This window comes from Cryptomeria japonica, chromosome 3 (genome assembly GCF_030272615.1).
Source record: "Cryptomeria japonica chromosome 3, Sugi_1.0, whole genome shotgun sequence".
In the NCBI taxonomy this organism is placed as follows: Eukaryota; Viridiplantae; Streptophyta; class Pinopsida; order Cupressales; family Cupressaceae; genus Cryptomeria; species Cryptomeria japonica.
The window spans coordinates 743,546,119-743,569,153 of record NC_081407.1 but is presented as its reverse complement, the minus strand read 5'-3'; the positions used below and the strand labels follow the sequence as shown (position 1 = coordinate 743,569,153).

Here is a 23,035-nt window from a genome sequence, read left to right as displayed (position 1 = left end):
TGTCTTGGATTATTTTTATATACACACAATGATATTTGTGCATGCATGTTTAAATTTTGTGCTATAAATTGAATTTTGTGCACAAATTCAATCTTTTGCTATAAACTTTAGATTCTTATTCATCTTAATATTTAACCATGTGATAAATGACTAACACTTTTTAGGAACATCTTTTAGAGTTTACAAGATAAAGTTCTTCTCCTTTTGTCAAACCCTAGATTTTGATTCAATAGTTTTAATACAATCAAATACATACCAAGTGATCATGCAATATGCTTAGTTCAAAAAACACAAGAATGTGCAATTTAATTTTTTTTACTTAAATAGGTTCATTACAGATAATCAAAATGAATTTAGTTTGAGTCCACTCTTAAATTTTCAAATTTCCTATTTTTTAAGTTTAAAACTATGCCTAAAAATCAACATAAAACACCAAATAGATAACAACAAAAACAAAATTCTAAATCTTTAGAACGAATGAAAGTAAATTCATATTACTTTACCAACTTCCATATAATGACAACATTACTTACTAATCATTCCCCTAAAGACAACTATGTTGAAAAGAAATAATAAATAGAAATTATGCATTTTCAAATTAACAAATTATTCACATTATCAAATTTCCCAATCTCTTCTAATTTTTATTATTTTTTTTCAATCCATCGGAAGGCTACTTTTTTTGAAACAGGACATAAGAACCACTAGATATATTCTACGCCAACCGCAATTGAACCACCAAAAGGTTATATTTCTCGAAATCACAGTAAAATGTCGAAAAAAGCTCAAACAACAATTCAAAAATAAGCCGACAATCTCTCTCTTCCACTCTCTCCGAAACCCCTTAGCAGCTCCTCCTAAACAATTATTTAAAAAACAAGCCACACGTATGGATCTGTTTTTCATATTTTCATCTTCAATTTTTTGGTTTTAAATTTCCATTCTCCCTCTGGCCTCCTTCCCATTATTTCCCCTCCCTCCTTTTTGTATGTATTCAGAAGAGTCGAGGACCAACAAAAAAAAGGAAAAACTGGGGAAAGATTTCGAGGGTTTGGAAACCCGACCAGGGCCTTCGATTCCCTAGCCCTTCCTGCATCTCAAGGCTCTGGTTGTAACAAATAACGTGTTTGACTTGGAATCAGTCTCGGATCGGTGTTTTTTCGGTCGATTTTGGTGCAGATATAGCTTTGATTCAGGTAGGGCAGTGTTTTTTCGTCGCCTGTAACGAATCTGGTTTTTGATAGCGGTTTTGAAGATCCATTGCGATGCAGAAAATCAGGGCTGTTGGGATCGGGATCTAAGTAGAAGTATCTTATAGTTTTAGGGTTTGAGGGTTTCCGGTTGGGGTGGAGTTTGTGGGGGGAATCTGCGAGGCGTAGGGTTCGATCTGTGGCAGATCCAAGGAAGGGGAATTCTAGTGAAATGGAGGCGATGGAGAATTTAATTCAACTTTCGGAGTCTATGCAGCAGGCTGCCGCTCTGCTGAATGATGAAGACACGGAGGAATCCTCGAGCCAGACGTCGACTTTTCTTAACGTTGTGGCCCTCGGAAATGTTGTGAGTATTCTTCGTCTATTCCTTTGTTTTTTTGGTAATTCCTTTATCCATGATATGTTTCTGTGTGATGGTACTGTAGGAAAATTGAATTGTGGTCTGGGTGTATATAATTAAAAGATCTTGTGCTTTGTCTTATTGCTTGTTGGGAGATCTCGTGTTTAAAAATTGATCTGGTATAACTTATCTGATATGGGCATGATGGGCTTATTTGTGACGTTGGTTGATTTTAGGTGGTTGTGTTTTTCGTGGCAATTGATATGGATGATTTCTTTGATGTTTTCATTTCGACAAGATGTTGTAAACCTCTTCTGATGCAAAACAACCACGAATGAATTATGAATTTTCTGCTCAGTACATGTTTCCACAGAAGGAAGCAGATGTGCTGGGCAGTAGGTGCGCCTTTAAATTTCCATTATTAGACCATTCATTCTTTCAAATGGCACCTGGGATTGGGTGTTGTGGACAGGCTTTGATTTTGACTGATGATCTTTGTTTTGATGACCAATTGGAAGGGCAAACTCTCTTTCTGCTAAAGTAGATTGAGTTTAATTTGGCTTTCCACCATTTGCTTGGTTTTTGTTGATCATACCTCTGATTAGGAATTTTCTGTTCAGTACATGTTTCCATGGAAGGAAGCAGATGTGCTGGGCAGTAGGTGCGTCTTTAAATTTCCATTATTAGACCATTCATTCTTTCAAATCGCACATGGGATTGGGTGTCGTGGACATGCTTTAATTTTGACTGATGATCTTTGTTTTGATGACCAATTGGAAGGGCAAACTCTCTTTCTGCTAAAGTAGATTGAGACAATTGGGCTTTCCACCATTTGCTTGGTTTGGTTTGGTTGATCATACCACTGATTAGTTGTAATTCCAAAGTCATTTATGTCTAAGCTGTGTTGAATGGTGTATATCCTCTGATGGAGATGTTCTCTGCAGATGAGAATAAAATGTGGCATCTAAAGGAGTTTGGGTTAGTGCTTGAGCTCTGAGTGTCCCAAGCCCAAATTTGACCCAGATGGTGGAGCTTATCACGATTTTGAACATTATAATTAGCATGCCATTTTCCTCTATCGTTACAGATTAGTGGTCTGTATTGTTTGTGTAAAACTTCCAATATGGTGCTGTTATCATGTGCTACTATCATTCCGAATCATATAATATCTTTGTATTAAGTTGAAACATTTTGTGGCTTCCACAGAGTCACTGCTAAGTTTAAACAAATTGGGCGTTACTGAATCAATCAACTAGCAAATGGCTTAATTCCACAGGATTGTCTGTTTTATCTGAAGTGCAAAAGTGCAAACAGATCAACATCTTTGATTTGTTTTCATTCCTGTAATCTAACCATAGCACCATAGTAAATGCTCTGTCAAATAACAACATTTTTTGTTGATAAATGAGGGATTTTAGCAGATTTCAAAACCATTGGAACACAAAAGGGGGGATCAGTACTCGTGTTTTGGAACACATGCTACTGAAGGTCCAAGGGGAGTGAATTATTTTGTTTATAAATTTGAAATTTTCTTGGACACCAGTATGCAACATTTCCTTGGGTAGAAATTAAGAATAAATCTTAGGGCAGAGCTAAGAGTATGTGGGGTGGACTGTGGTCCACAATACAAGAGCGTCCGATGTGGTTCACAGTTATAAGTTTGACTCATACTGCTGGGTGCACGGCCTCTTCGAACTAACTAGGGGCTTGTGGGAATGGAACCTTGGTTGAGGCTGTGAAACTCATTGGTCCTTACCACCCAAACCCATTGGTTGATATAACAATATTTTTAAAATTTTTGATAACTTCATTTATGATTTAATTAATAGATTTTTTTCTGGTCATAAATTTTTCATTGTCAAAGAACTTGAGAGCCATTATCAGATGCTATTATTAGTGTCCATTGGAGACACTTGCTTGGGGCTTTTCATATCTACATTCCTCAGTTGACAGGCCAAGCATTCTGCTGTTGAATCAAATCTAGAGTGTTATGTGCCAATTTCCATCTTTGGTATTCTTGACGTTGTTGTTTTCCTGCAATTTATTTGAGATCCAAGGTTGAGAAATATGCACATTTCTTTTTAATCAATTAATTTCAGGATGTAGGCTAGTCCTGTTCAGCAGTTTTTATTGTTATGGCCATTCAGACTAATTCTGCATTCTTACTTTTATATGTCTATTTTATTACAATTGGTTGCAAGCATAGTTATTCAGTTGACCACTGTTTTCTACAGGGCGCTGGAAAATCAGCAGTATTGAACAGTCTGATTGGACATCCTTTGCTGGTACACTCTTCCTTTTTCTCGTCACTTGGAAATGAGTGTGACACTAGATTTAAACGAGAAAGTATTAGTTTTTCACCCAATCTGATGAATTTTTGTGGCCTTACCACATTTCATTTATCTATATGTGGCAGCCAACAGGAGAAAATGGAGCAACTCGTGCACCTATTATTATTGATTTACAGCGAGATAGCAGTGTCAACAGCAGGGCTATATTCCTCCAAATTGAGAACAAGACCCAGCCAGTTTCTGCCAGTGAGTAGTTTTACCTCACTATATAATTAGATTGTAAAAATAATTATCAATATCTGCTATCTTTGATACAGAATATCTCTGGTAACATTCTCTAATAATTGAATACGTTAATAAATGTTATGGGTACATCTACATGTGGAGTGTTTTAATGCCCGCCGCATGGTTAGCTTGAATTAACATATGATCTTTTGCATTTTGTATTGAATAATTGGCGGCATTATATGTTTTTTACGTGCTTGTGATTGTCTAGTCAATTTTTGTTTAAAGGAAACAGAAATTTTGGGATCTGCTTGCTTGCTACTTTTTGTTAGGGAATTCCTTTTCTTTCCTCAGTTGATCTTTATATAAATGGTGATCTTGTAGTTGTTTATCCTTTTTCATCTGTTGAACTTAAGACGAAAATTATGTGTTGTCTCACCACAAGTACTCAGTTCTAAGAAATTGGCTGTTTCTTTATTTTGTCAGGTGCACTTCGACATTCGCTTCAAGACAAGCTGAGTAAAGGGCTAGGGATACCACCAATGAAGCTTCGCACAAGCACATGTATGTTACTTATTATGATGTGCATTTCTATATGGAAGTTGAGGGAAACATTCTATTGAGGGTTTAACTCTCTTTGTGATTTCAGTTTCAACACTGTTCAGCTGTACCATGTGAGGTTGATTAAGATTTGTTAGTGTTAGACAGAGTGTGAACATGCAATGTTTTTGATATCTGGCTCATTTCCCATTGATTTTGAAAGAAGCTGTTAATATTTTGCCAGCTGAAGGTGATTGTACTTGTTACAAGTTGTCACTCGTATTTATCTGCTAGTTAAAAGATGAATGCGAGAAACTAGAAACTGGAGTTGAATTTCTATCCTAGTCATCATGATCAAATAATTCTTATTTGAAATGTGATTGTTTTACATGTCTGTAAGTTTTGACTTCAAACTGTAGTCTTCAATGTGATGCTCAGATATTTTGAATTACTTCTATAATCTGAGATTTTGTAATCTGTGTTCAAATGGTAAAAGTGGCTACAAATGTTGCACTAAGACATTCATGTATTGAGATTAACATCCAAGCACTGTGTGGCAGTGTGAATTTCGAAACAACATAAACTAGTAGGTGGGGTTTTAAGACAATTCACCCACCAACCCACCCACCAAAAACTATTTAAGTGTGGTTTTTAAAGTAGTAACAAGTTTGCAATGTACTGCTAGTGAAATTTTAGCTGAAAATATTAACAAAAATGTTATTGAAATGATTTTACTCGATACTTATAGAAAGACTACAAAAAGAACAGCTGGAATAGATAATATTGGTTTTATGATTTGTAGCAGTCTAATGGGACAAATCTGACTTCTCTAGGCAGTTCATAATCTTCAGTCATCTTTTTATTTTATTTCTTTGGTAACTCAGGGTACCCCTGTGACCCAAGGCCAGCACCCAACCTGCCTTACCTTGGGCTTACTTGTTGCCAAGTTGGGGTTCAGGAAGGGGTGAGCTTGATAGGAGACTAATCCCTGGGGATGTACCAAGCCACTCGTAAGCCAGGTGCATCGGGTGATTCCAGGCCTCGGAGTTGAACCTGAGACCAATGGGGAGCAAACCCATGGTCCAAGCCAACTCTGCTACCTGTCCGGGCTTTAGTCATCTTTTTATTGTTACATGTCCAAACTTGGATCCCAATGACACCAGTAAGAAGACTATAAAGTATAATCATCTCATAGTCTTATACTCATTATTATTATAAATGTCATAGCCAAAGCTATTTAGCATTATAGAAATGATAGAATGCTCCCATCTGTAATCCTTCATGCCTTGTTGGGTACTCAGCAAATATGACAGAATGATTAGACACTAGTAAAACTATAATTTGATTATTTTCAAGTATTTGTTAGTGCTGAAATGAAAATGGTCACTTGTGTTAATTACAGAAATAGAAAAGATTAGCTTATTTCTTCTTGTTTGGAATTTTTGATAACATTTTAGGAGCTTCCTAGAGTCTTAATATTGTAGATTGTTGATGGGTAACAGCATAAAATATCATAATAAGATTAATTACTCTCTAGGGGTAAGCAAACATTTAACATAATAGCTGCTGCTGTAATCATACGGTATATTGACATGCAATCATTATCCTGTTGAGCACACATGTAATCCAATCAGTTGTTGGTGGAGGATCTTTTATTACCTATTGCTATGGAGGCACCACTCTGCATATGGCTGATTAACCACCTATTAATCGACACTATCATCTGGTGGCTGTCTCCATCATAATAGCCAAGAGAGTTGAGGAATTGTTGGTAGAATGGGAGTTGGTGGTGAGGATGATACAATGCCCATGATTATTATCAAATGGTGGGGGTGATCCTATGCCTTTGTCGATTATGCCTAGTTAATTCTGATCCAATTTTTATGTCTAAGCTGTATCCTATACTCTAAGTTACCGGTACGTCTAGGTTTTCCCCCAAATCCGGATACGATTCGTCTTGGATTCGGATTCGGATACGATTCATCTTGGATTCGTCTAGGTTGACTTTCACGGAAGGAAAATGGGTTATTTAAACCCTAAAACAAAAACAAAAGACGTATTTACGATTTCTCTTCGGCGACGGCAGCAGACAGAAAACGCATTTCGGATTTGTCTTCGGCAACGCTTGTCTTCGTTTGTCCTCGGCTCACGTCTCACAGCTCATGGCTCACAACAACGCTCAGGCAACAGCTCACGGCAATGCTCAGGCGACGGCAATAGTTTCTTCATTTGTTCGAGTTGAACAAAAATGTTTTAGACAAATGTAGTTTGTGCGAATGGTAATAACCATGACGGAATCCATGGATGCTGTCGCAAACCTTCATCGTTAATAATGGAATATACAAAATAGATTTTTAAAAAGTATTATACATTATCTTAATATATTGTCCCGTAACCTATATATTAGTAGTTATATAATTAGATTACAAATTTAAAATAATATAAATTTTATAAGATATATTTAATATTAATTTATAATTAATATGTTTAATTTTTAATAATGAAATATATAAAATAGTTTATTTTAAAATTATTATACATTATATTAGTATATTGTTCGTAAAACTATATCTTAATAGTTATATAATAAAATTATAAGTTTAAAATAATATTAAATTTATAAAGTATATATTTAATATATGTAATTTTTAATATATATCAATATTTTTTTAATTTAGAATTAATATATTTAAATTTTAATATACATATTTATGATTTTTATATGTTTTTTATACCAACGTACCCAAAACGTACCCAGCTCCCTCAAATTTTTTTTGCCGTACCTGCGTACCGTACCCACGTACCTGATTCCGATTCGGTAACTTAGCCTATACTGGCTCTGCAACTAACACTATTCTGTCTTTTGTACGCTGTTGTTTTTTGATAGGTTCAATATTTCCTTATATTATGACCTTTGGTTTAGATGCCATGTTTGAAGGGCCTAACCTCTATCAAATTCTCCCTAGACTTGCACCAGGCCTTCTCGGATTTGGAAATTGATGTGGTTGTTTGTCTGATTCAACATTTAACTTCAACATTTGTATGTTTCAAGCTTCAAAAAAACGGTCTTGGGATTCAAATACAGTCCCCATTTAAAAAGCCCCAATGGTTTACCATTTGATCCCAACTCATTTGACTTGTGTTATGTGTCATTGCTGCAAATCTTAAAAGTTTTACAAATTTATAGATGTTAAGTATCAGGCACAAAATGTTATTTCAAAGAACATAATGTTTGGTGTTGACCAGCTATTGTAAAATACACCTGAAGTTCAATGTCTTTGCTACAGATGTTATGTCCAAGGGATATCTACTCTGTTAAATTGCAGCTATGCTCTGCACTTGGCCTTGGGTGGATATGCTGTGTGTGTGGGCCATCAAGGTTGGCTGGGTTTTTGTCTTGTCTTAAGAGTATTTAACTCCTGCAGTATGTAGTTTGCAGACATGTTTTTCAGAATTTAAACGTGTTTTACTTCATAACCACTTAATATTCATTAGCATCATCATTTGACTGCAACCCTTTTGGCATCTGAGGTCTATCATTCATGCAAAATCTGTTTTAATCAATACAAATATAGTTTGGATGAAATACCTTATTATATTAATAATGAAGTCATCATTAAAATAGCCTGACTGTGGTGATTAGTAGTATTAATTTTGATGTTAGTTAAATTTATAATCAAAGTAAACAGAACCCATAATTATTATTTATGTTTGTTTAAATGGTTTAAGACTTAAGATGGTTTGTGTTTTGATTTGTATTGTGCAGCACCACCATTGAAGCTAATTGATTTGCCAGGTCTTGATCAACGTGTTGCAGATGATTCCATGGTTTGTTACATTAGTTCTTTGGTGTTCATTGATTTTTTACTTGGTCAAAATTAGCAGCAAGGATGCTTTCTCCTATGATTAGTCTTTGACCTCTATTTCAATTATTAGATGATGTTATTTGGTGCATTTTGCTTAATTAATGTTTTTGAAACAATCCTCTTGGATGCAGATAAGTAATGTTGCTGAACACAATGATGCGATTCTATTGGTGGTTGTTCCTGCATCACAGGCACCAGAAATTTCTTCATCGCGAGCTCTTAAAATGGCTCTTGAATTTGATCCTGACGGTCTGTAGTGCCACTTTTATACTTAAGAGTTGAAATGGAAGATGCAGCTGCAGAATATGTTTGTGCTATTCTTATTTACTTACTTTTGCCTTAATCATTTTAATTTTCAGGTACACGAACCATTGGTGTTATCAGTAAGATTGATCAAGCATCTTCTGACCAGAAAAGCCTTGCTGCTGTTCAAGCACTGCTGTTGGGCCAGGGGCCACGCACTACTCAAGATATACCCTGGGTAGCTTTAATTGGACAATCTGTAGCTATTGCTTCAGCACAAGGGTCTGTAGGGGGTGAAAGTTCACTGGAAACTGCTTGGAGGGCAGAGAGTGAGAGTTTGAAGGCAATTTTGACTGGGGCTCCACAAACAAAGCTTGGCAGGATAGCTTTGGTTGAAACACTTGCTCGGCAGATTCGTAAGAGAATGAAATTAAGACTGCCTAGCATTCTCTCAGGGTGTGTTTGTGATACTGATTCTTTTGATGCTAGCTTTGTTTAAAATGTATTTTTCAAGTGTAGTATGGCACTTAAATGTATTTTTGATCTTATTAATTGTTCTTAATTATTTTGCAAGTATTACTTACTGCTATTTTGGTTGCATATAGATACAAGGGTAGCTTTTAATGGGGAGATATATTAGTCAATATGTGATATTGGTCAGTGGCAAATTTGTTTTTCGTGTATCTTTCAACAAGACTCCTAACCTTATTGTTGTGTCATGGATGCCAATGTCAAGTGAGCCTTCGTATTAGTGGGGCACAATGTAATATTTGATAGTGAATTTGTATTAGTACTGTAGTTGATTTCCAATGCAAGATGAATCTGGTTGCATCTCTGAATGATTTCACTTCTATTAATCCTGGAGGTTGAAACTGGTGATGAAGAATTAATTAATTGCTGGTCAACATTCCTGAATGTTCCCCAACTACATTAGACATTTTATTTGTTTGCCATAGTACGTGAGCTCAAAATCCTTAGGGAGTTACAGATTTCTTCTTACCAAGCATTTTGATAGGTTTATAAATAATTGATGCTATTAGTTGTTACCTGATGGTTCTCGGTCATTGAATTTGTGCTACATTGTACATATTCTTGGTTTTTTTGATGTGGTTCACATTGAATTAGATATTATCAAAGTTCACAGAGATATTGTGGCTAGAGGATTATAAGAAAAAATAATATTTTAGTTGGGAAGTTGTGGCATGAAGTTTATTAAAGGTATTGAAAATTTATTTGGTCAGAGTCAACTACATGTCATTTGAAATAAACTTGACAAATGTGATCATAAACTGTGTAGGTTGGAGGGTAGATCACAAGTTGTTGAAGATGAATTAGTAAGGCTTGGCGAGCAATTGGTTCAATCTGCTGAAGGAACTCGAGCTATTGCACTAGAACTATGTCGAGAATTTGAAGATAAATTTCTTCAACACATTGCCACAGGAGAGGTACATGAACATTTAAAGTAGAAAGATAACTCTTAGAATTTGCCCCCCCTCTAAAAATTAGGTATGGTTTTGATCTTATGTCACTATTTGCCCTTCTAACAATCCTGGTCAATGGAGAATCATAAATTCTTTTCAAGACACATCATTTGGGTTTTTGTGTGGTTATCCTAAACCTTTTTGTTTTCTTTTTGACCTGTGGCTTCATGTTACTTATCTTGAATCTTATTGTTTGTTTTTTGTGTTCTGGGCTTTTGGCTCCTTTGTTCTTTCCTAACCGTATTACTAGCTAACAATTTTCTCTTTCTTCTGTCAACTTTTTTTATTGGATTAAAGAGTATGCAACTCTCAGTCTATTTTTATTGTATAAAGGGAATTCACTGTATGTGCCTTCACATTTCTTTTTATAATTTGTGTATAGGTTTGCAAATTATGTGAATAATAAGCTATAAGTCAGAAGAGACCATTCTGTATGGTTTCCAAGAAATAAAAAAGAGTAATTTTTTTGTACCTGGATGCCTCCAAGTTGGCATCAAATAATTAAAGTTGTTAACAGTGTTTGTTCAGCTAGATGATTACTTGTTTTGAAGGAACTTAAAATATACTCTTACATAACCACTATGTTCTATACTGTGAATAGTTATCTTTGTGACACAAAAATGAGTTGCCCATCTAAATACTAGTTGTGGAGCAAGATCAATATCTTGGAATTTGAGATTTTTTGTGTGAATTAGGACTTTAAATGGTTTAGCTGAGTTTGCTTGGGATTAGATGCTTTCTCTATGTGCGAAAATCTTACTGTAGAAATCTTGATTTTAAAAAGGCTGGTAAGTTGTAAATCACTGATATCAATTAAACCTAGTGATCTTGGCTCATTTATTTTGGCACAGAAATTGCCTCCTGATTCTAATGGCCATCTGACAAAATTCATGCTAATGCTAATCCTTCCTTTAATAATATCAATAGACTGATCACTAGGTTTAAACTGATCAAACTTGGCAGATATTTTTCTCTCTCTTGTTATTGGATAATCCTGTTCATCTTTAACGTTTAATCAGTTTTTTAATTTTTTTATGAAAAAAAGGATTATAAGTATAAGAGCAATGGACATTATCACAGTTTAAACTTTGCCATTTATTATAAGTGATAAAAGATGTGTACACTTGACAAGTTGAAGTTTACTTTGTTATTTTTAGGGTAAACAATAAATCTATTGCACAAAAGAGGAAGGTTTTGGGTTTGGTCAATTTAAGAAAATTGTTGTAATGAAAAATGTTCCAAGGAAGAGAATATTACAGAAACCACCTTCCTTGGGGAAGTTTTTTGAAATCTTTTGTAATTTGTATACGTTTTGATTTTGAAAGCTATTAATTGATATCATTAACCATCTTGATTTTTTTCTTTTAATGTTCTGTTTTACAGGGTGGGGGTTGGAAAGTGGTAGCATGTTTTGAGGGAAATTTTCCAAACAGGATCAAACAACTACCTTTAGATAGACATTTTGATATCGTAAATGTGAAAAAGGTAATGCATGTTTTTGGGTAGTTTACAACATTTGTTAAGAAAATTAACACTTTTTTGAAATAAGTTTGCATGAAAATCTAAAAAAATGACATTTAGTCCTTCTATATGTATTAGGTTGTTTTAGAAGCAGATGGTTACCAACCATATCTTATATCCCCTGAAAAAGGATTAAGGGCCCTTATAAAGGGAGTTCTGGAGCTAGCAAAGGAACCTGCACGAATGTGTGTTGATGAGGTATCTTTCCAGTCGCAGACACTACTTAATCTCAGTTGGCTTTATTTATGCTGAATTTGAGAGCAAATCTATCAATGCTGCATGGAAGCTAAGTTGAAATTAATTTAGGAAATCCAAAAACTTAATTTTCTTTCTGAAATATTTTTTAGAAGAGTATCAGGTGGGTTGTAGACTGTTGTTTTAATAATTGATCTGAAAGGCTTGTAGATTTTTGAGTTACTTTGGTATTTTAATGATTGCATTTTTTGATTGTCTGCATTCCGGGATGTCTTGATGACCTTTATCTTTTTTAATCCCATTTAAAAGGTCGATTCTAAATCATTTGTTGGAATTTCTTTTGAAATAGGTGCATCGTGTACTCATTGACATAGTGTCTACAGCGGCATCATCAACTCCAGGCCTTGGAAGATATCCACCATTCAAGCGAGAGGTAAAAGAAACTATAATGCAAGATTTTGGATTGTGCTATTTTCATCTGGGCATACATGGTAATGGACGTGGACTGTTATAGTTGATTTAATGAAAAATGATTTGTTTGGTTATGATAGAATTTTCAGCATTTGCTCTGGATGAATTTTTCCAAAGTAGTTTTACAGATTTAGTTAAAATTATGATCCACTTCCTTTATTTCTTCACCTTTGTGCTATTGTTTTTTGAAGCAGGTGGTGGTTCATGTTAATTGAAGTATCTTATTAGAGTTTATGATGAAGAATATCTGGAAAACTTTGTTTATTGTGTTAATTTGTGGATTGTTGAGTAAACTTTTTTAAGCAAGATTAATTTTTTTATATATTTATTGAAATGAAGTGGGGCAACTGGAAATTCTGTCTGGAAACAGTTTGGAAAAGAATATTTAGATCCTCCTAAAAAATATTAAGTGTGGAATGTTTTTGTTTGTTTGGTTGATTTTTGTAACTCCTGCTATCAGGTTTATAAGATATTTAAACTTTTCACATGATTTTATAACTAAAATAACTTTTTAGCACCAGCTCTTAACTTATTTTTGTGACGATTTTCTGGTTTTGAAGTTTTTTCTTTTTATATTACAAAAAGTTTACAAAAAAGGAGTTATAATATGGTAGCAAAAGCTATACCCAGTTATTATGGACTAGATTAGCAAAGCAGACTACGAGATCAAACATCATCTGAATCAAACCCTCAAAGTAACTGTTTATGCTATCAAGGACTCCTGTGACAACATATTATAAAGTTATGTTAACAGAGGCCAAACGATTAATTATTTTTAATAATATTAACGGTTGGGTCAGTCACAGTTTTGGAATCAGATCAAAAGTTAGAGTCGCCTTGTCCAGAGAGACATCTTCAGCAAGGGAAAGTCCAGTCTGGTGGTCAATAAACTTCCTTTGAAACCATTCTTTTATCTTTTTAGCAGTCTGATTTTCAGATCTATTAAGGGACATTTTCAGCATTATCATTATAAGTTTATAACTACCAGGAATAACATAGTTATTCTGAGTATCATTCTTGTCATCATCTGAATCAAATTCAGGACACCACTTGGCATGAATGACATCCTTTTTGTTAAGTTTTATGAATCCTATATTCATCTGTTTGGAGAACTCCTCTTTTGAAATATGGAAAGTCATTGTTACCTGTGAAAGAATAAGGAGTAGGACAACTTCATGTATGAAATCGGTAAAGCTTTCTTACTCCACCTTGAAAAATTTCATTGTTCCTAGCTTTCCATACGAACCATAAAATTTCTATGGATAAGACAACTCAGGCTTTATTTAACCATGGACATAATCAAAGACAATACTCGCAAGCAATAGAAATATCTTTATCCCAACTATCTCTAATCCCAATAAATAAGTTCCAAACCTTATTTGTATAAGGATGGTAAAAATAATGGGTGTTTGTAAGACTCGTTAACATTATAAATATTGCATTATATAGAGACAAAACCAGTAAGGCTTCTGAAGTTGCCAAAACAAGTTTTTGAGCAGCAACAACAGTCTGAGACAGGCTTTTATTGGTTATACCATTTAGAATCACTAAATTCCTCATCGCATCTAACACTGAGGTGAGTCAATAATATCTCCCGAGTATCATTTAACTTGTCATAAGCGATCTTACTAGAAATCTTGGGTAGAGTAGTACCATTATACCAATAAATCTTATTCAAGAATTTAAGTATTAAAATGCATATGAGTTTTGTTGTAACAATCCTCTACTGGTCTAGTGAAAATGAATAAAAATCTTTTTGGCGAGTCAGGAATATTAATTTCCTTTTAAGATTCATTCTAAGATACCATTTTGTTATTTTTAGCTATATCATCAAAATTTTGTATACCCTTAGAGAACCATTCCCCTGAAGAGCATCTTTTGATTAATGGCTAAAGGTTTATTTTTATATCGAAGAGACCACCATATACACCCAAACACATATGCCTTAATTTCCAATTTTTATGAAAGGATCCTAACCCCATAAAACCACTTGATAGATTTGCAGGTCCTCAGGATGCTGTGAAAACAGTAGACCTTGAAGGTTTAACTTGAAAATTAACAAAACAAAATATCATGTGGATGCAAAATCCATTACAGGATTTTTTGAAGGTTTAACTTGAAAATTAACAAAACAAAATATCATGTGGATGCAAAATCCATTACAGGATTTTTTTGATTTTGAGACTGAATTACTAATATTATTTCGGGTAAGAACTTTCCATGGTTCATGACAGTCAAAAAGATTTAATAATCAATTTAGTTTTTTACAGGCAATACCATCCACCTTTAGGTTTTTACACTCCATTCCACCCTCCGTGACTCAGTATGCTCTTCCTATTTTCTTCCCCATCGGACCAGAGATCTTCCCCATACTAGAGAAAATCGCTTATCAATTTATGAATCTTATCCACTTGATAGCTTCCAATTAACCATTCCAAAGCATGGTAGAGATTGAATGAAAAATAAACTTTCCGACATTTTTAAAATCTGCCTACAGTAGACAGCATATGTCCTTGACATTTGTCAAATTTCTTCTCAATTTCCATAACCGCCCAATTTAATGTCTTTTAGAGAGTGAGCCACATTAAAAGGTATAGCCAAATATCTTTCAACCTTATTAGGTTCATGCCAGGCTCATCCAATATTTGTAAAACAATCAGGAGGAAGGTTGTTATTGTTGATGACCATAGATTTTTTATCCGATAGTTTAGAATCAGAAGCCTTGTAGTACAAGTTCAACTTGCTCTTCAATTTTGAAACATTATTTTCATGAATTAATAGAAAGATGGATGTCTTGTGAGCAAATTGAATGTCAATCAAATCTTTGCTAGGTAAAAAAATAAAATTCTAAAACCTTTCATGGGGGTGGGGAGGGCAAATGAAGATTCCTTGAGAAGAAACTGTAGAGCTTCTTTAGCCAATAGCAGACATTGAGCAAGTTCGGAGGTCTGTAGTTTTTATGCATCTTTAGGAAGGAGTTTTGTAATTCCTTTATGAATATCCTCACCAAGAAAACCTTTCTGAAAAGCATTATCATATACATCAGAAAGGTATTCCTGCGGAGTTCCTAATATTAGATTTAAAGATTTTTTTTTCATTTGTAAACAAAGCACATCAGGAAATTCAATATGCACATCTAGTGACATTTAAAAAGCTACCATTCATGTGGGCAAGAATATACTCTATTTCCTCAACTTGTATCAACTCCCTGGGATGTTTTAGAGCACAACCTTCAGTAGACATCACAATTGGGGAGGACATTAGCTATTACAACCAAATTATGTTCAAATTTGAGAGCAACTTCTTTTGGCTCAATATCGGCCTTCCTTGTTTTAAAGTTTTGATAGTGTTGACATAATTTTTATAACTTCAGAATAAGTTTTCTGATATGAGCTATTGTCATTTTATCTGGGTTTTTGAGCAGGTTGTTGCAATTGCTTCTACTGCGTTGGATAACTTCAGAGTAGAAGCTAAAAAAATGGTGGTATCCCTTGTTGATATGGAACGGGCATTTGTTCCCCCTCAACACTTCATTCGGCTTGTTCAAAGAAGGTAATTTTCTATGCCAACGTGAGAAGCCTTAGATATTTAAGGCAATTGGATAATGCATTTTGTCCTAAGAATATGTCTGGCATTGTCAGCAGGTGTGAACTTCATTTTGAATATTTATAAACGTGTTAGGTGTATGCATTTTATCATCATTTATGTTATTGTTTTTTTTATATGATGGGGAATGCGAGTTGGTGTACAAACAATTTTTGGGATTTTGTAGTTTCCTATTCAACCAAGCTATTTCCAGTGTAAATCATCAAAAAAAAAATGCATGCAAATTCTGTAGTGTTATTTTCCTGTACTACTTTATTCTATTTTCATTTTTTTTTCTAAGGGGCTGTGCTGAATTGGTTACATCACTGTGTCCTTATGGGGCAACTCTTGGACTTATGTGATTGACTTGTAGTGTGATATACATCATGTTGCTATAGGAGCTAATTATTTGTCTCATTTGTTAACATTATTTCTAATTATCTATGATAATTTTTCTTCTTCTTACATGAAATACGACTAATTAACATTTTAAAATTATTTTTGGAATGACAATTAGGCTAGATAGGCAACGCAGGGAAGACGAGATGAAAAATCGAGCTTCCAAAAAAGGCCATGATGCAGAGCAATCTTTGCTTAATAGGGTCAGTATTTTTTTGGTATCATATATTGCATGTGTAGGTATGTGCTATTTTATCTGATACCTAAAACTAATCCATGTTTTTTCTATAGGCAACAAGTCCTCAACCTGGTAACCAACAGACAGGTGGGACCTTAAAATCAATGAAAGATAAGTCCAATCAGGCAGATAAAGATAATAAGGAAACATCTGTATTGCAGACTGCTGGTCCTGATGGAGAGCTTACAGCAGGTATTTAACTATGTGTCTATTGTTAAGTAGGAGGTACTTTCCATTGGTGTGTAAAATTATTATATTTATCAGGGTTCAATTGTGTAGTTTTTGAGTCAAACTTATCGACAAGGTGTCATGAATAGTGGTTCACATTAACCTATCTCGTATGAGATTGAATAGTCCACTTAGCACTCTAGATCTGCATCTAGGTGATTCTCATAGGGATGAAGCATTGAGACTTCTCGGGATATCAACCTTACCAATACAAGATCAAGTGTGCTTAACCATGGAGTGTACCCCAAGAATAAGCCCACTTAGCTCCCCTCCCATCTGCAAAACCTTCAGCAAGCAAGAGATTAAAAGTGTAGTTTTTCTTGAATAGTTTTTATTGGATATCTAAGAAAGAGATAAGTTCTATTAATGTCCATGGATGACCAAAAGTAGCTTAATGGGACTCAAGAGGACAGCAGTTTACCTTTTTTTTCTACTCCAAAAGTAGGTTATAGGGATACAAGTCTAGTTTTTCTATGATGATTTTTAGTGGATATGCTAAGAAAGAAACAAAGAAATTATATTAATGTCCATGTATGACCAAAAGTAGGTTAACTGGACTCAAGAGTACAGCAGTTCACAATAGGAAGAGAAACTTAGAAAGACCCCACAAAGGGGAAGAGCAGAAATAAAGAAAATACTAGACAATAGGGGACTACCAACACGTGGTCAAGAAACTAGTACAAATAGACAAGGGGCAACAAGAACCCCAAAGAGCAAATGCTTTGGAAAACTAGATCTGCATACAAAGTATTCGAGTTCTGATATTTTTCTCTCATTTTAAAAAATTTCCCTTAGTAATCTAGTTCTGGTAGGTTGGGGGCTTGTTTATCCCATTCTTTATAGAAGTGTGTATTTGTGTACAACTGTATGAATCAAAATAAATTCTCCATCACTCTTCTAATCTGCATTTAGTTTCTTGTTATACACTTGAATTTTATTTAAGATTTCTAAATAAGAATGGTGATTTCAGGTTATTTGCTGAAGAAAAGTGCAAAAACAAATGGTTGGAGTCGGCGGTGGTTTGTCCTGAATGAGAAATCTGGAAAGGTTTGTTGCATTATATATATGCAATAAAATTATCAATTGTTAAAATGGAAGTCATATATCATATGTGAATTGATTTTAACTTTTTATTTGCAGCTTGGTTACACCAGAAAGCCAGAAGAAAGGCATTTTAGAGGAGTCATTAATTTGGAGGTACAAAATTGCGAAGGAATCTTTTATTGTTAAATAAGAATTTTGCTTTAAAATTTATCAATTTCTGAATGCATTACCAATCGAAAGGCCAAAATATTATATGCATTCAAGTAGTTTTCTATTTAGGGCATTGGAAGAACAGTATAATTTATACAAAATGTGTCTGTAAAGCTCCCAAATTAAATTTGTTTTCATTCTAGTGGCGGTTGATAATTTTCATCTTTGAAAGCATTGTCAAATTTTTGCTAATTAGTAGTTATAGTTACCTTTAAGTAGGATTTCCTGGTTATGCCAACATGAAGGGAACAATTGGATTTGGAATTGTAGAGTCAAACTACCGGGATCAGTTTTGTGCAAGTGTATACTCATATTAGCTCTATTGATCACAGGTGCACTATGATTGTGTGCATGATCAGTCACTACAGCTATGCCACTCTGTTTCTATTTTTAATTGATTGTTGTGTGCTGTACATTTAAACAATTCCTGCCATGTATTTCACAGTTTACTTGTTTGAATGCAAATATGAGTGCACCATTAAATTCCAGGAAAATCCATTATGCAGATCTATATTAACATTTAAGTCTACCACGTTTTAATTTCTTGTGATTGTAAGGACTTTTGGTTCTTTCCTGAAGTTCCTCCTGGGATACAAAGATTGTTCTGTAATTGGAACCTTTAATCTTCCTAATCAAATAAGTGTAAAAATTAGACAGGTTGACTCTTTTTCAATAATATTTTTGGCTGTTTATGTATTGCGTAAACTGTCTCAAGTATTAGTTTTTCCTGATTGTCTAGGATGCACTGTTTACTTTTTTAATGATTTAACGTCTTTCCTAAGTTTTGCTGGCAATTGTTACTGAATGAACATTTTCACTTTACAGGAATGTATTATCGAGGAGGTAACAGAAGATGGTACTTCTGATTCTCCAGCTCCAGCCCCAGCCAAATCAAGTTCTAAAGACTCAAAGAAGGCAAATGGTGCTGATGCTGTAGCTGTAAGTCTGGCATTCAAAATCACCAACAAGGTTTCATACAAAACAGTACTAAAAGGTGTGTTTCTTTTTGGGGTTCATGTTGCAAACAGGAGATGCACATACATGTAAATTCAATTGGCACCTTCTATTCTTAAATGGTCATTGATTGGTTTCATGGCATTCTTGTTCCAGCACATAGTGCATTGCTGCTGAAAGCAGAAAGTATAGCTGATAAAACAGAGTGGGTTAGCAAAATCAGGAATATTATTCAGCCATCAAAAAACGTATCGACAAAAGGACTGTCACCCTCTGATTCTGGTTCAACAATGCGCTCAAGTCATTCAGATGGTTCACTTGTAAGTAACTGGTGTTTTAAATTTGAGAGATCGGGTTGGAGGGAATTAATTAGTAGATACCATAATTGTGTCATTGTCAGGCATGATAATTCAGAATTTTTATCTTTGTTTTATTTCTGTTTGGCTGCATAGGTTGAATTATAGGATTCTTATCGTATTCAAAGTTAATTCAGGAAATATTCCATAAATGTTTGTTATTGGATGTTTGAATATCTCTACTGCATATCATCCATTTATTCTTATGTGGATCCCATTGCTTGTTAATCCGAGTTTTCTTATTTCCTGAGTTGTGTCTGTGCATGATTTATACTTGCATTGTATTTTGGCTTTCATAAATGTTTTAAATTTTTTTTTAAGTTGGTAAGTCCCTGCAGCATACACTTGAGTTTAAGTGACATTTATTTAATAGTATATTTGTTAATACTTACACCTTAAAAACTGATGTCGATGGAAAATCAAGTTGCATGACACAAGCCCTAATATTTGTAGTAGTAAATTATGTCAAGTGGATTGCTATTGTGTTTTTGATCGGTCAAGTGGATTGCTATTCTTAATAGACTGGATCATTAATTATTTATACAAGTGTTGATTGTTTATCTATATTACCTAAAGATGGATGAAATGCACTTCTCAGAGGCAATAACAATTTCTGATTCAAATCTTGATAATTCCTGTGCTCTGTTTTTTAGTATTGTTTGAGCCTTGGCAACATAGAACAAATAAATCCATCTTGATATCTAATAATTTGACACCTTTTAATGTTTAAAGAAAAATGACTCTTATGTAATAAATAGAATTCTGATTTTCATTTGAGGTAAGTTCACCATGTTCTGGTGACAGGCATTATCTGAGTCTTAATAAACCTTTTTGGTATAAATCTTTCTACTATGGTTTGATATCGAGCCCTCCCATAACTGCCTCCCCTCATCACATTTTCTATGGGCATATCTCATATCTAAATGATATATATAAAACTGGGAATTCCCTCGTCTACCTAAGAATGATGTTAAAGGAATGCAGCTATTTGCTCCAAAAAATGATGAGCTTTTATATTTCATCAGTTCTTTTGATGTCAACTGGAACACAGTTTTCACTGCAAATAACATAGGTATTTAAGATAATTATAGGATAGCTCACTATAAGCATATATCCGAATTAATTGCAGTTTTACTTGTGCTGTTTATATTGTACAATTCCTTGTGTAAATAAAATACAAACAAAATCATTTATATCTGTTGGATCTTCAACTTTACTTAAGGATTCAAGATTTTAATATGTCCAAATAGAGTTGCTATTCTTTTATCCTTTCCAGGACAAACCTCTGAATTTGATTCAGGTGTAAGGTGGCTTTCTTTTAACTGTTTTATTTTCTTTTAAGTGTTTTATTTAAGTTTATAAATTTTGTAATGGACTAGATACCTAGACTACGATCCCTGCAACTTTATGATGGCGATGCTTAGCCAAAGTAATAAACAGAAACCATCAAAGTGGATCCAGCACCTAGTTTGAACAGGAGATGGACATACAAATTCACCTATTAATAGGGTTTTCCTTTTATATTTCTTGAAGATTGCATGTGCTCTATTTTCAACCATTAAAAATTTATATTTCATAGTTGCTACATCTTAGAAGCACTACAAGATAGGTAATGAACAAGTTCGGCTATGAAGTTCACTGAGTTTGAATGCGAGATGAGCACACAGATTAATGTACTATTCGGGATATCCATTTATATTTGTTGATGACTGCATCTGTTGTATGGAACTTGCATCAATTCTCAGCCATATAACAATTTATTTATTTCATAGCTGCTATATAATAAAACTGCAGCACCTCTACAAAGTTTGATGTCCAGAGACCTTATTTTCAGTTAACAGTCTGCATTTTTTAAACTTACTCTGTGTAGTGCAGTAGAAGAGATTTGTGCTGGGTCCCTATTAGGTATTTAGTGAAAAGTTAGGAATGTCTGTTTTGTTTTGTCTGATTAGCAGAGTTGATTATGATGGGTTTAAGTGTATCTAACAAGACATAAATTACAAATTGAGGCAAAGGTAATATTCAGTTTATTCTTATTCCTTGTAATTAGGATACAATGGCCAGGCGTCCAGTTGATCCAGAGGAGGAGCTGAGAATGATGGCTCAGGAAGTACGTGGTTATGTGGAAGCTGTTTTAAATAGTCTTGCTGCAAATGTTCCCAAAGTAAGAACATTCTTTCATTAATGTACTTAAGAAAACAAGAACTCTTCTTACAGTTCTCATGTTTATTAACTTTCCCTTCGATGATTGGCAGTGTGTGGTACTCTGCCAAGTTGAGAAAGCCAAGGAGGAAATGCTGACCCAACTTTATAGCTCTATCAGGTGAAGGTTAATTGCATGTGGCTTATATGATAATGGTATTAGTTATATCATATACCTTTCTCTGCATTCCTCATTTATGATTTTTCAATTCTATTTCAATCAGCTCTCAGAGTTCAGTAAAGATTGAAGAACTTCTCCAAGAAGATCAGAATGCGAAAAGGAAACGTGAGAGATTCAAAAAACAGGCATCTTTATTGTCGAGGCTTACTCGTCAATTAAGTGTCCATGATGTTCGAGCATCAAGTGATAATTTTTCTGCAAATGGAGGTATGAGGATTACGGATTTAATTCTCATTGTATTAAATCTTTGGGAAGTGGATCTAATGTATTAGTTTTGGTAAGCGGCATGTTTCTTTTCATCGTATTAGAATTACAGATTTAATTTTCTTATATTGTTTATGTCCATATACAGCTTCGGGAAGTGGACCTAGCACACCAGTTTCAACAAATGAGGACTGGAGAGTTGCATTTGATACCGCTGCAAATGGGCCCAGTGATTATTCAAATTCTGTTGCAGATTCACCAAGTATTAATTCTTCAAGGATGAATGGTCACAGTAGAAGGCTAAGTGACCCGGCACAAAATGGTGAAATAAATTCTAGTCGACGAACTCCGAACAGACTCCCTCCACCGCCACCATCTTCTACCAGTTCCATGTATAGATACTAGACATTTTTGGGATTTGTGATTCATTTAGATAACCCTAAGCATTGAGTGGGTTTTCCACAGTAATACCCCTAGTCTCGAACATTTGAATATAACATCAGAGCTTTCCTGTGTGAAATTAATCCAAGATAGCGGTACTTAGGGTTTCATCTGTTATAGCACTACAGATTTCAAGGTTCCTTGAAATCTTATCAGGTTGGCTGTTATTTAGCAGGTCTTTTGTCCTCCTGCATTTGTTATTCAATCCATCCAATTTTTTACTACTTGAATTTTTATAGATGTATTTAGTGTATGTATGGTATATCAAGGAATATCAATTTGCATGCTCTTTATCTGCATAGATAGCATTAATTGCATTGAGTGGTTTTTTTTAAATCCTAAACAATTCTAATTTGTCAAGTGATAACAATTTTTTGAGTGCAGTATACAAAGCTGACATATCCCTGACTTTAGTTGCACTCTACAAGACTCGATACAATTTCTTTTTGCTTTTTTTTTTTGTTGTCTCAAGCTATCTCATTTTTGAACAAGATGTTTATTCTTGAATCACATATTCTTAATGTTTTTGACAGTTTGACAAAGTAGTCTTTGATGCTTTTTATCACTACGATGTTGAATCAACGGAAGGATTGTCACATGTTTGCAACT

The 23,035-nt window shown here is 34.3% G+C and overlaps 1 protein-coding gene across 1 annotated transcript; it reads left to right on the top strand.

Moving 5' to 3' along the window:
* Positions 1–727: 727 nt before the first annotated feature.
* LOC131042305 (dynamin-2A) lies at positions 728–22,725 on the top strand. Its single transcript, XM_057975645.2, has 22 exons — positions 728–1,557; positions 3,786–3,836; positions 3,968–4,088; positions 4,554–4,631; positions 8,374–8,435; positions 8,605–8,722; positions 8,833–9,172; positions 10,014–10,161; positions 11,581–11,682; positions 11,797–11,916; positions 12,263–12,346; positions 15,809–15,936; positions 16,487–16,571; positions 16,660–16,798; positions 17,805–17,881; positions 17,975–18,031; positions 18,914–19,082; positions 19,199–19,362; positions 21,449–21,562; positions 21,654–21,721; positions 21,825–21,988; positions 22,134–22,725. Exons 1-22 carry the CDS (start codon positions 1,423–1,425, stop codon positions 22,388–22,390), a joined length of 2,781 nt encoding a protein of 926 aa, XP_057831628.2. The 5' UTR covers positions 728–1,422; the 3' UTR covers positions 22,391–22,725.
* Positions 22,726–23,035: the final 310 nt, after the last annotated feature.

Coding starts and splice junctions, on each gene's coding strand:
- LOC131042305 (XM_057975645.2), top strand. CDS start 1,423: ATGGAGGCGATGGAGAATTTAATTCAACTTTCGGAGTCTATGCAGCAG. Junction 12,347..15,808: donor ATCCACCATTCAAGCGAGAG/GTAAAAGAAACT, acceptor GTTTTTGAGCAG/GTTGTTGCAATTGCTTCTAC. Junction 21,722..21,824: donor CAACTTTATAGCTCTATCAG/GTGAAGGTTAAT, acceptor TATTTCAATCAG/CTCTCAGAGTTCAGTAAAGA.